This window comes from Papaver somniferum, chromosome 4 (genome assembly GCF_003573695.1).
Source record: "Papaver somniferum cultivar HN1 chromosome 4, ASM357369v1, whole genome shotgun sequence".
Taxonomy (NCBI): domain Eukaryota; kingdom Viridiplantae; phylum Streptophyta; class Magnoliopsida; order Ranunculales; family Papaveraceae; genus Papaver; species Papaver somniferum.
The window spans coordinates 162266088-162280555 of record NC_039361.1 but is presented as its reverse complement, the minus strand read 5'-3'; the positions used below and the strand labels follow the sequence as shown (position 1 = coordinate 162280555).

Here is a 14468-nt window from a genome sequence, read left to right as displayed (position 1 = left end):
TCCTAGAAATATCAATCACCTCACAATAACTTAACTATATGGTAGTAAAACAAGTTATTGTTGAATCACAAAGAATGAGACGAAGAGATTTGTGATTAATTTTTATATCTTACCTATCGGAGATAAATCTCGAGAAAATCTTAGAGAAGATAGTACCCAAATACGATAGGACAAGTAAGATCAGAACATGCAACTACAGAGAAAATAGTTGGGTATGACTTAAGAATCCCAATGAAGTCTTCAAGTCGTTAACCTATAATGGTTTTAGGAAAAACCTAGGTTAAAGGAGAATCGACTCTAGTCGCAACTATTATCACACATGAGGAGTTGGGATTAGGTTTCACAGTTTCTAGAGTTCTCCCTTATATAGTCTTCAAATCAGGGTTTGATAACTTTGGAACAACGCAATCAATATTCACCATTGGATGAAACCTGATTTAAGATTAAAGCTAATATCTTTCCACCATTATATGGTCTTAGCTTGTTACACACGAATGAAATATACTTTCATTTAGATATGGGTAACCGTACCTAAACGTGTATATTGAGTTGGCTCAATAACAGTTAACCGAAGTTAGCCATATGAACACTTTTTTCTTAACCAGGTTCATATTAATAATTCTAGATCAAATGATAATCAAATGAATCTAATTGTGTTACTCATAAAGTTGTTCAATTGTTTATATTCTCATAGAAGTATACAACGCACAATTGAAGCAAAATCGGATTGATTAAAAAAAATCAGATCATGAACGCTTTAGCCACGGTTTACAAAGATTGCATTCCTTAATATATAAATGTATTTGTTCATGATCATGAAATCATACTTAACCGATTTTAGAACTTAACCACATAAGTTTTCAAACGGGTAAGCAAACTTAAGTTACGAACTTTGATCCTTTTTGACAGTATGCAAACGGGTACGCATACTGTCGTTCCAGATCGAATTCAGGTGAAACAGTTTGCAAATGGGTACGCAAACTTAGTTCCCAGACTTTGACAGTTAAAACCATTCGCATACGGGTATGCACACTATGTTATATCCAGGCAATGATTAATTATTCGAAACTCCCATTTCAATCATTGAAACATTCTTAGAAGACGACAATAGGTGTCTCACACAAACTATTAGCTTATAAGCAATTTTCAAGTGATCGAATGATAAATACGAAACATTCCTAGTCTACATCAAATGACTATCTCACACAAATCATGTAAGATGTTACAAGGCGAATTTCACATGATCATCTTTTGACTTTCGTCAAGAATAATGATGAACGTAGTTAAAGCAAAAAGATTTCCAACACATATTTCGAGAGAGATATAAGCGAGTTAAACACATCTCGAAATATTAAATGTGTATAATGTAAAGTCTATATATCTATAAGACTTAGTCTCAATAGGGATAGAATAGAATAGATTTATGAGTGATAGATGAGTTCAAGTCTCCACATACCTTTTGTTGATGAAGTTCCTCGAAGCTCCCCTTAGTAGATCTTCGTCTTCAATCGATGAACGTCATGAAGTCTAAATCTCAACTACACATTCTATCCTAATCCGAGACATAGCTGTAAGTAGACTAGAAATCAAGACTTATAGTTTTGACAACTAAACTTGATCACAAACAAGCTTGAGATAGCAAGCTTGCGAGTTCGACCGAGCAGTGCTCTAACAATCCCCCTTTGTCATTTTTAATGACAAAACTATCAATACATATGGATTAGAAAATAAATAACTTTGTAGCTTCGCCTCCAAATGCTTGATTTCCTTGGTTCTTCAACATTCCTTGAATTCTTCGGCACTCTAAGTACTCCGGTGATTCTGAACGTGTTCAACTCAGCATCATAGTTGTTGAAGATCCGTAGCCATAACAATAAGAAAACAGGTATTCTCAATTATTGTTATACAGTGTCATAGTATTATTAGACAACATCAAAGTTCAATTGTGTTACAACTTTGACAATAATACTACGTCATATGTATCACTCCCCCTTAGTCAATAATTCATCTCACAATGAAAACCACTCTCTCTTACATAATGATCCGTAAACCATATGTATGTAGTGTGAACTACAAAATAATTCTCTCCCTTTTTGTCAATATAAATTGGTAAAGGTACGAAAACTAGAGGGATCAAAATGAAATTCTCAAAGAGATTATTCATGACTAAAAGAGAACATATCAACTTTGTTTCGATGATTTCACATAGTCGAAACTTAGTGGAAAATCCGATTAAATTTCTGTTTTTCATTTTCGTGCAAGTCAAGGAAAAAAAAATTCTCCAATCTGATTTACGCGTTTCTGAACTGTTTAAATCTTTCCAAACTCTCTGTTAGATATATGAGAATCTTTTGAGAGTTTATCGTGAATCTCCCAAATTTCCAAAAATAAGAAAACAAAAACCCGATATCCTCTGCACCCTGTTTTATCTAAAATTTGGTTATGCATCCCAAATTAATCCAATCTAACAACCATACCAACCATGTTTGGCTCTAACGAATCCAGCCCATTAAAATCAACGATTTAATCTCTTTAAAACTCGTCCAAAATCTCCAACCCTAAATCAGGCGATTCAAACCAATTTTTCCCGTCAATTTCAGAATTCAAATTTGGGAAGAAGATGGTCTACGCTATCCTCGGCTGGGGTCCCTTTAGCACATTGTTGGGGTGATTTTAGTAATTTTTGGGTGCATTTATCACTTTTCGAGCCAATTTCCAAAAATGTTCATTTCCCAAAAACACCTACACTCACGTTAAACACCATAGTCAGTAAAAAAAAGCATTCTCAATATATAGAATCGAGACAAATAATACATAAAAATTAATGTGTGTAGCAGGTATATGCTTAGAGGAAATCCTAATTTAGGAAGTGATGGATCCGGGAGATGGAGGATCGTCCAATATGGGTAGAGAGGCCGACCAACCAATGGGCATGAGGACCGTTAGTTGGTGGTGGTGACACCGGTTAGGCGGTGTGTGGGGGATTGTCCAGTTGGTGTAAAGAGGACTAATCAAAACATGGAGGATTAACAAAACAGAGAATCAATCAATTTGTTAATTAAGGAAGGAGTGAGACCGGCCGGCCACATGACCAAGGGGACCGACCTGGTCCGGCCACGGTGGTGCACGGGTCACCATGTCGACAACTGTCCATCCTGAGAATTTTGGTATTTTTTGGTGGTCATTCGAGCATTATTTTATATTTTCAGAAGAGTTTGATCTTGATTGAAACTCTCGATTTTGCTTGAAAACAAAAGTCAAACATTATTGTTTTCCTCTTCTCTAATAGCATCATCAGAATCTTAAACAACGTGTTCTTGGTCAGTCAAGGATGTATAATCCTTGAGTTCAATTACGGTGTTAGGGATTATGAGAATATAATTCGAGTGACTTGTTATACATTCTTATGTTTCATCAATAATAATATCTAAGAAGACCGAAAATAAAACCCTTTTTTTTCAGAGTGTTTATGCTAAAATTCAAAATTCTCACCAATGATATTTCGCTAGGATTGTTAGGCTGGCATCAAGGTTGTATTTAGTCGCTACCAAGTTCGATTACTTGTGGAGTTTATACGGTAGTTTTCCATGCAACAAATTCATACCGTAAGCATGACATAGTTTGTTTCTTTTTTAAAATACAATGAATGAAGAGTACTTATATTTTATTGATTGTTGGTTTTCTCTAACAATGCCTCTTCCGTGATATTATCACTCATTAATCCATCGTCTGATTAACAAGCAACTGTTAGCAGGGGATCTTGAATTTCGATAAAGCCGAGATAAAATGGTCTATCAAAATAGTGTAGCATGTTTCTTCATTATACACTGCTTACTGTTATTTTCCGCGGAGGGGCGAGCAAATGTTCCTGCCATCATTGTTTTTGGAGACTCAACCGTTGATGCAGGAAATAATAACCAAATTATAACTGTAGGTAAGGCTAATTTTAAGCCATATGGTCGAGATTTTGAAGGTGGCAAACCAACTGGTCGTTGGTCCAATGGCAGGTTAGTTACCGATTACATTTCTAATGCTTTAGGAATCAAGCCATCTATACCGGCTTATTTGGATCCAAATTTTGGTATAGAAGATTTCGCAACTGGTGTCACCTTTGCCTCTGGTGGAACGGGTTACGATAATTTAACTGCACTCATAACAGTAAGTTGTGCTCAGTAGGTTGCAAGATTAATTATTCGTTTTCCGGATTATTTTGACGAAAGCATGTTTTTAATTTCAAAACAACATCGTATGCAGACCGTTCTGCCTCTATGGAGGGAATTGGAATACTTCAAAGACTACAAGGAGAGGTTAACTAGGTTTCAAGGAAAAGATAAAGCTACCAAGACATTAAACGAGGCATTGTATATAATAAGTTTAGGAACAGTCGACTTCCTTGTGAATTATTTCCTCTTTCCCATACGATCTTTAGAGTACAATATCGACCAATATGAAAAGTTTCTCTCCCAAAATGCTGGTAATTTCATCAAGGAACTTTACAATCTGGGTGCCCGAAAAATATCAATAAGCGGGTCAGCTCCAATGGGGTGCTTGCCGATGTTGCGAAACTTGAATATAGTTCTGGGAAGAACATGTTTTGAATTCTATAACAAAGTGGGTAGGGATTTTAATGAAAAGCTAATGAAGTTGGTCGAAAACATGAGAAAACAAGTTGATGGGATTCAAATTGTGTTTTCTGATATATACGATCCAGTGACGAAAATGATTCAAAATCCTTACCTATACGGTGAGTTATCTGACTTATACTACTACCTTGCTCATTTATTCACGAACTGCACCTTCTCTTTTCCTAGTTTGATTTTCTTATTGTTTCATAAAATAGGTTTTGAGGAAGTGAAGAGAGGATGCTGTGGGACGGGAATGACTGAGGTAAGCTACCTGTGTATGCTGGCGAAGTCACTGTCGTGTAAAGATCCGACTAAATACATATTTTGGGATGCATTACACACAACTGACAAGGCAAATGGCATAATTGCTGATATTCTGGTGAAAACAAGCCTGGCTGAGCTAATCTGAATCACTCCGCTAGTAAAATTTAGTACTGATAAGCATAAAGGATCCACAAGTATAAACATAAAAACGTAGTACACAGTATACAGTATGTTGTTGCTTTTGTATCAGTTGTGAATATGGGTATTTCTGTGAGATGGTTACAAGAAATGGCGGAACATGTAACATGTAAGTCATAACAGATAAAGGATATATATACAAGAAATGGCGGAACATGCCGTTATGGAAACGATTGTTGTTCGGTAATAAGTAGAATGCAATGGTGGCTTGTTCTAGAAAAATGAGTTTTGCATCTTGGCCAGCCTGTTAAGTCCTTCAGCATAAGCCAATTGCCAGTCTTGTACGAGATCCAAACCAGACTCTTGGGTAACTTGATTCCGTTAAATCTGACACCTTGCCGACCAAATGGATTGCAAGCAGGATGATCTCCATCAACTCCTTCAGGGAGAATCTCGATCTCGAATACTAACAAAGCACTTCCCATCTTCTCTGACTCGGTCCTTTCTATCCCACCAAACATCTAGTCCGAACCTTTGAATCCTTCCCACTCCTGAGCCATTGCTTTGAGTGAACCATGTACCACCCTCTACAATCAAGAGACACAGAAGAAACAGGTAAGTAAGTAAAGAGTTTAGAACATAACAATGACAAGGCTATGTCATTGAAACGGACGCCGATTTTCAAAGAACGATTTTTCAGTAACCATGGTTTTTTTTGAGGGGACCATGATTTTATTAGGCTACCTTCCCTATAGTTATAAGGGTTGTCCTAAAGCATTGAAATGACTAACCTACTCTTAATCTAATTTAATTTAAAACCAACTTAATAATCACCTATTATATATAACCACCATCTCCTCCCACCACCACCTCCCACCATCGCCGATTACCACCACCACCACCTCCGATTATTACCACCACCAACCACCGATTACCACCATCACCACCGCCCACCATCGCTGATTACCACCACCACCACCGCCAATTACCACCACCACCAACCACCGATTACCACCACCACCTCTGATTACCACCACCACCTCCGATTACCACCACTACCAACCACCACCACCACTATATATATATATAGCTTAATTTAAAATATTAACAAAGATATTCTCACAAACCCATCACTTGTCATTCGTTTTTGGTTGAATAAATGAGAAATAATCATTAAAATGAGTTGAAAATGGAAGTTGCAGAGAGGTTTAATGGAGGTTTTTTTTTTCAGAGAAAAGTTCGGTTATCACGAATTAATTTTTTCTTAACCGAACTCAGAGTTTGGTTGATTCGCAAAAAAAATACTTTTAACCGAACTCCTTGTATTAGAACAACATAAGTCCATAAGTTCGGTTCCTTCACAAAATAAGGATATTACCAAACTTTAGTTTACGAAAATAATGAGAAGTCCACAAGTTCGGATCATTCGCAAAAATGTTAAGTTGTTTTTGTAACCGAACTTTACCTTTGAAAATTCGTAACCGAACTCTACCTAATTCGCCAAGAAATAAATTTCGTAGTAACCAAACGTTTGCCTAATTGCATATATGCATATATAAGGCCAGTTCGGTTGATTCGCAAAATATATTGAAGTTTGCGAACCAACCGAACTTCTAACACTAGGTTACTTTTAACTTGCAGTTCGGTTGGGAACTTGGTTGCGTTGAAGTTTGCGAACTAACCGAACACACAAGATGTACCCAAATAAATTGTTAAGTTCAAAGTTCGGTTACCTATCATTTTATCCTAGGTAACCGAACATTACACTGTACGACCAAAATCTCCATTAACGAGCGAGTTCGGTAACCTGTGTGTTTGGCAAACGTAATCGAACTACACTTTCAGGTGTGTTCGGTTACATGTTCTTGACATATGGTAACCGAACTGGCCCAAATCTACATAAAAAAATTCATTTTTTTTTGAAAGTTTGGAGCAATTCAACCAACATTATCTAAGTTTGAAGCATACCTGGGTACCCAAATACCCTTCCTCCGGTTGTGGTTGGTAAAATCCATCATTTTTCATGTTTTCCTTCTTCATCTTCTCTAACTTTACTCTCTCAATAATTCTACTTCTTTAAAAAAAACCATCTGATTTTTTAATCTCACTAATTATCTTTAACTTAATCATCTCACTAATCATTACACTAACTAATCATCACCCAAAATTAATCAGGAGGGAAATTTAGTTATTAATATAAATATCTAGATAAGGGGTGACCTAGATTTACTTCTAATGTCTTTACCCAAAATAAAACCATGGTCCCCCAAAAAAACCATGGTCCCCAAAAAATCGTTCTTTTCAAATGAAGCCGAGAAGATATATTGGGCTTGGCTTTACTGTTCACGACAGAGCCCATGAAGACTCGTTGGACGTAATTTATTTGTGTACACAGATTCAACAAGGTTTTGGTGTTATTTTGGCAAGATCGACATCCTATTTCGACCGGGATCGACAACAAGGATGAATTCAATGTTCTAGCGTGAAGCTTTATTATTATAAAGTTTGTTATGAGTTTTAATCATCCTATCGTTCGTTTTCACTACATCTAATGTTTATGAGTGATTCTTAGATTAATTTGGGATGCATACTAGATTAGTTTATTGATTGTTCTATTTTTAGTATTGAGTTATGAGATAAGTAATCGTCGAATAATTCATACACAAGTAGAAATCGCGAGACCTTGCAGAGGGATTCTGTGGAGCAATTGCGAGTGAAGACAACACCAGCAAGTGGACCTTGAGCTAAGAGTTTAACTAATGGGATCAACCTAATTCACAAATACTAAAGCGTTCGATTGGATTACACCTTGAGTGAGCTGCTACTTGGTGGTTCGGTTGGATAACATCTGATATTGGAGAGCTTCCGTATCTGTGATATAAGGAGTTCTGGGGACAACACTGATCTGGTTGCTATTCTACGGTTGGTGATGAATGGTTCTAACGAAGATAGATAAGTATACTAATCCAGTTATCGCTTGGTAAAGGCGAAGGATTCCTTAATCATCTGTTTCTTTCATTTTTTATTCTTTTTATTTTACTTTAATCAAACAATCCCCCTTGTCTTCTATTATCTTGCTGAACTAAATAACCTATCAATTACACAGCTCTCTGTGGGAACGATCCTTACTACCGCTATATTACTAGTTAATTAGTGGGAAATATATCGATTAATTTGTTGTTGTTATGACACGCATCAATATACTTTTTCAAACATATACTGTACTACTTATTGTTTTGATATGTTCACCCCTTATTCTTTACATATATATTTTTTCTAGATAAGACGATGATCACACATACTATTAATTAACTTTCTCTTTAGATAATGCAATGAAAAGCCTTATGTCATTATTAGTCGACTATCAATTTTTCTTACCCTTTTTCTCACAAGGTTGACAAAGCTGATGAGAATTAGGTTCCTCATGAATTAAGCCATTAGGAGAACAATTGAGACTAAGAATTCAATCATATCGTTAGTGATGATTCCACTAAGTTTCACAACTTAGTTTTTTTCACGTTAGAAATATTAATGAGACTTTACTCTCCTAAAGTACACAAACATACTCCCCCAAATATGTCAACTAAGCGCAAGTTCAATTAAAATGATGTCGTTCTCAAAAGAGAACAACAAATGCGATCCTTTACACTAGAAAAATGATTTTCACAAGAACATGTAAACCAAAGATCAATTGTCAAAAATATTCATCCTAAGCTGTTCAAGGAAGAACATTAGAGTTATAAACATAACTTTTGAAGATTATCATGAGATCACTCATAACAAAAAAAAATGGTTGAATATAACAATCTCATGGGAAAAAAAATGCAAAGAAGATATATTCATAAAGATTAAGTATGGCAATCATCATCAATGAACAACTTACCTAAATAAATTACATAGGAGATAATATAAAGAAGTAGCTAATCCATAATATTGAGAAAAAAAGACAAGACTCGGTAATGCATGCAATTATCTACGCTAATGTATTCACTATGCGCATTACTACTAATTTAATTGTTGAAAATATCTCCCATGTGTTAAAAATTCAATTCATCATAATATTTTATTACATATAATTTTTTAAGTACAATATAATTATTATTGTCTTTTGTAATTTTTTTATGCATACAATATTTTTATGAATTTTTTGATAAGTATTTAAAAAAAGAATTTTCTATAATTTCAAATAACCCATATAAGAAACAAATATCAATTTGAAATTTTGATTACTTTCTCTAAATACGAAGAAATGAAGATAACAATTTTATATATATTATATATAGATAATAAATTTCCATAAGAGTATAAAAATAGAATGTTGTTTGGTGGAAAAATCATATGCATCCTCATATTTAGTGATACGTATTACGATCATATGTAAGAATGTGGTTAAACATACTTCAAAGGTTGTGTGTGCAAGATTGCTAGTTTCATATTGATATGACCATTAAGTTTCTTTCAATTTTTTTTTATTATGTACTGCTGGCACGCAAAAGGCCCAGATTTTGAGGCACGCCTAAAGCCTCCAGAAACTATGAGACGGCTCTGACCTTAGCAGCCTGATCAATCTTATGGAAATGTTTATATTTGTTCCTCATAAGTCTTATAAGAAAAACAGGTTGCTTCAATTGACATCCAATAAGCTTCTCAAAATTGTCTCCACTTATGTTCAAGGCTTCCATGGCTGGAGGTATAACATTTATTAGATCATGCCACGAGTGTTGTCCATTATTTGGCCAATTTCCATGAGTAATTATCCGATTCACATCATTAAAAAATCTGCTTGGTCTATGACACTCAAGAAGAAGATCATTAAAGACCCCAATAAAGTCCATTTTCGTATGTGAGACCACATGGATAGGTGGTTAAGGACTGTGGTGGGTTTACAATCAAAATTATCTCTCTGATCATTTGTTTGCCTCTCCCAGAAAGATGGATCGTAGGGAGCACCTATAAATTGTTGATCACCACATAGCATTTTCAGTAAATCATCTTGCTCTGGACTTCTTTCCACCACCTTATCGACCAATGAACGACTGATGAAGTTCCAATATGTTTTTTTGATCTCTTCAAGAAGAACATGATCATGATTTATATTCATCAATATCATCTTGAATCTTAATAGTTTGCTCAAAAAAGTAAACTCGTCTTTCAACATATAAAAATCTCTTAATTTGTGCAATTTGTCTAACTTACTACTTGGTATTATGATTATCCTTTCATCACTTCATCTTCCTATCCCTACAAACAAAAAACACTAGTCTTAAAATTGAGGATTAAGGAGAAGACAAGTGCTTTAAACACTATGAATACATCAATTAAATCAAACACCAGAAGTCTCACATGCATTGATTCATTGGAAAATTAGAGGAGAATATCCATCCAAATGGAATAGTCCACAGAAAGAAATCAGAACAAGAATCAAGGAACATTTTTACAGCGGATATCATGAATAGCGCAAATAGGGAAAAACCTTAAATCATCTTCCATAATCATGGAATTCCAAACACAATTCACACGATTTCCTGCATAAAACAGGAGAAATATGTGTTGATAAGGGACACAATAAAGCTAAAGAACAAAAAGAAGAAGAAGAAAGAAAAAGTAAGTTCTACCATGCACAGCTATGGGGATTTTAAAGGAAAATTAAATTACGGATCTAAAAACACTCAGATTGCTAGAATCAACAGGTATTACGTGCACAGATTTATCCTTTAATTTTCATCCTAATATAGTTTATCCTTGTCAAACAAAATATTTCATCCTATTTTCCATCAAATAAATGATTGCACATGCATAACTTTTATAATTGTCAAAAGTTCATTCGTCCTTTCATCAATACGGATATCAATTTATGAACGACTTTACTTTTGACGCAATATGGGACCTTCAAGTTCACGAACGCAAACAATACATATCCCATAAAAATATTGCAATACTTCAAATATTTTTAGAATTTAAAAACCAATAAACCTAAAAAAAAAAAGATGAAAAAGTTGGACATAACTATGTGTAATCACAATAATGGCTATTTCAAACTCTAGTAATCCTTCTCAAAAACAAGAATAAATTCTCATAAGAAGTTTCCTAGGCATCAAGAAAAACTCGTAATGCACATATAAGATGATTTGTCCTTAGAGGGTAGAATCAATCTTTTCCGCCCGGATTTACACCAAGAATAGCTACCAAAGGCGTATAAAAATATTTTCACAAAGAAGAATATACAAAGTCACGAACGAACATGCACCATAGTTCACAAAGGATGATTGTGAACATGCAGGAATCCCATAGCAATGCGTACTAATTTCCATTCTTGAACTTCCTTCTTTGTGATTCACCAAAAAAAATCTATTTTAAGCTACAAATTATCTTAGAAGAGTATTACTCCAAGAATCCAAGTGCCCAAGTCCAAGAGAAGTGGAACAAGTGCGACGAAATGGAGCAAAACACTCAAAAACAAGAGACAGGACAAATACCAATCTTAACTCATCCAAAATCAATAATTATTATCTCCATTTTGAAGAGAATTCAAATAGGAAGAGAATGCAAAAAGAATGAGTTCATTCCGAGTTCGGAGGAAGAAGTTACGGCCAAGACAAGTTTACCGAATATCGACGTCAAGTATGCATACGGGTTTGCAAACGAATTTTCATGACAAAAAAAGTTTGCAGACTGGGTTTGCGAACTTAAACCTCTGAATTTTGATTTTAAATGATGGTATGCATCCTTGGAATGTGTACCATGAAGTCCAAACATTCCGAACAACTATTTTCAAACCTAAACATATAAGAACCTTAAACACGGATCAAGTTAGGTAGAAATGAACGATAAGCAAGATAGATGGATCATAATAAGTACTTAAAAAAGTAAAAACGCAAATATTGCTCAATTTTAAAGACATACCTTTTTATAAGAATTCAATCGAATTCTACAGCCTTACTGAACACAATCTGTGTGCACCGGTTCTCGTGCTTCCTATACCGTAACAGGGCCTTCCTTGGTGAGGATGCACTTTCAACACAAACAAGTTATGTTGAGATGAACATTGTCTTGCTCACCATGGGAGAGTTTCTTTCCAACAACTCTCACGTCTTGTAGTGTTGAGAAACACCCAAGGAACTGTTTTTATAAGTCTATCAAAGAACTTCAAGAGAACCCAAAAGGATTTGTGTTTCTGATTTCTTGTTTTCCAACTTATAAAAAACAGTTTTTGCAGATAGTTTTTAGTACTGCGAGGGGAAACTCTTTTTATAAACAGAGACATCCTACCTTCTTCATAAAAGAAGGCAATACTACTATCTTGATATGAAGTATCAGGAATTGAGCAACGAATCAATTCATGCTTTGAGGTGATACACTCAGATGACTGATATTTAAACTCCTCTTGTAATTCGTTTAGTTTGTTACAACTAATTGTATTACGCAGAGGAGGAGCATTTCTCTCACTAATTAGTAAATCAATATCAACCTCAACATAAACATTATTCATCATAACTTGATTTAGCTTGTCAAGAGATTCTTCCTCTTTCTGGAGGTATAACTCAACATCAAGAGATAAGCTCTCAAGCTTCTTTTCAAGCCCTGAAAACACTTGAAGGGATTTAAACCTGGTGGAGGTTTAGATAGAATTTCTTCTACAGATTTAATTAAATCATTCATGGAAGAAAATTCTGAAATCCCTGGATCTGGTGGTACATTTATTGAGATAGCACTACTGTCCATAGAGTCAGATCGCTTACAAACACAGACTTATAAGGTCTTTAATGTGTTTGCCTGCTCTGATACCAATTGAAAAAGCGGGGGTCTAACAACACCACTCAATATTTCGATTAATAATATGTATGAACTAACTCCGAAATACTTTGCTAGAGAATCAACTAGACAATCAGACTCAATCTAGATAAAAGTATCTCAAGGAGTTAATATATCTCTCTTTATTTGATTTTTACTCAAGCTAAAAACAATAGCGAGTATTTATCAAATACAAGGAATAACTTGGACGGTACCAAAGACCAATGTCCAAGGATAAATCAATATCAATCAACAACCAAAGGTTGGATTTCCAATTGATGATCACGACGCACAACCTGTATTATTTCAATTATATAAAATATAATGCGGAAAATAAATAACACAGACACCAGAAATTTTGTTAACGAGGAAACCGCAAATGCAGAAAAACCCCGGAACCTAGTCCAAATTGAAACACACTGTATTAAGCCGCTACAGACACTAGCCTACTGCAAACTAACTTCGTATTGTACTATAGTTGAACCCCTATTAATATCCCACCGATACAAGGTACAGTTGTACTCCTACGCCTCTGATCCCAGCAGGATACTGCGCACTTGATTCCCTTAGCTGATCTCACCCACAACCAAGAGTTGTTGTAACCCAAAATCACATACTTTATAATAAACAGATCTGTCTCACAGAAAAGTCTATAAAAGGATAAATCTGTCTCCCACAGATAAACCCTAGGTTTTGTTCCGTCTTTAGATATAAAATCAAGGTAACAGGAACCAATTGATAATCCGGTCTTATATTCCCGAAGAACAACCTATATTAATCAATCACCTTTCTACAATCCTTCCTAACTACACAAGCGGATTATCGAGGAATCACAAACAGTGAGACGAAGATGTTTGTGACTTCTTTATCTTTCCTATCGGAGAACTCTCACGATCTCAAGCCAATCAATCGATTGTACTCGTACGATAGAAGATGCAAGATCAGATCACACAACTACGATAGAGTAGTATCGGTCTGGCTTCACAATCCCAATGAAGTCTTTAAGTCGTTAACCTGATTTTAGAGAAGAAAATCAAAGGTTAATGGAGATCGACTCTAGCGGGCGCACTAGTAGCATACAGACGTGTGGGGATTAGTTTTGCACAATGCTAGATGTGTCCTTTATATAGCCTTCAAATCAGGGTTTTTCCTTAGTTACAAAGAAATCCATATTCACTGTTAGATGAAAACCTGATTTAGATTCAAGCTAATATTTATCAACCGTTAGATCGAAAACTTAGCTTGTCACACACACTTGGGTAAACGTTTATTGGGTTCGTGAAAACCATGCCCAAACGTGTACGTGTATGTTGGTTCAACATAGTAACCCAAAAGGTTAACCATATGAGCATTTCATATTAACCTTGTTCTTCTTCACCATAACTAGTTCAATTGACTCAAATGAACTAGTTACAGAGTTGTTCAATTGCTATGAGATCTTATGTAACTACACAAGACTCAATTGAAGCAAATATGATCCGATTCGATTGAATCGACTCATGAACATTATAGCCACGGTTTGCATAAAGCATTCCTTAGTAATTGAATGTTTCATGTTCAGAGCACATCTTTAGATCATAACCTCTTAAGTTCACAAACAAGTTCGCGGACTTAAGTTAATCGATTGAGTTTTCCAAACTCAGCAAAAAT

The 14468-nt window shown here is 35.1% G+C and overlaps 1 protein-coding gene across 3 annotated transcripts; it reads left to right on the top strand.

The window, feature by feature from the left end:
- Positions 1-3690: 3690 nt before the first annotated feature.
- LOC113274448 (GDSL esterase/lipase At2g04570-like) lies at positions 3691-5224 on the top strand. 3 transcript variants are annotated; one of them, XM_026523833.1, is made up of 4 exons: positions 3691-3934; positions 4040-4158; positions 4255-4744; positions 4841-5224. In XM_026523833.1, exons 1-4 carry the CDS (start codon positions 3787-3789, stop codon positions 5032-5034), a joined length of 951 nt encoding a protein of 316 aa, XP_026379618.1. In that variant the 5' UTR covers positions 3691-3786; the 3' UTR covers positions 5035-5224. The 3 variants fall into 3 exon arrangements, with proteins under 3 accessions (XP_026379618.1, XP_026379617.1, XP_026379619.1); XM_026523834.1 differs by lacking the exon at positions 3691-3934 and adding an exon at positions 3947-4007 and having other exon boundaries at positions 4088-4158; XM_026523832.1 differs by having other exon boundaries at positions 3691-4158.
- The last annotated feature ends 9244 nt before the right edge of the window (positions 5225-14468 follow it).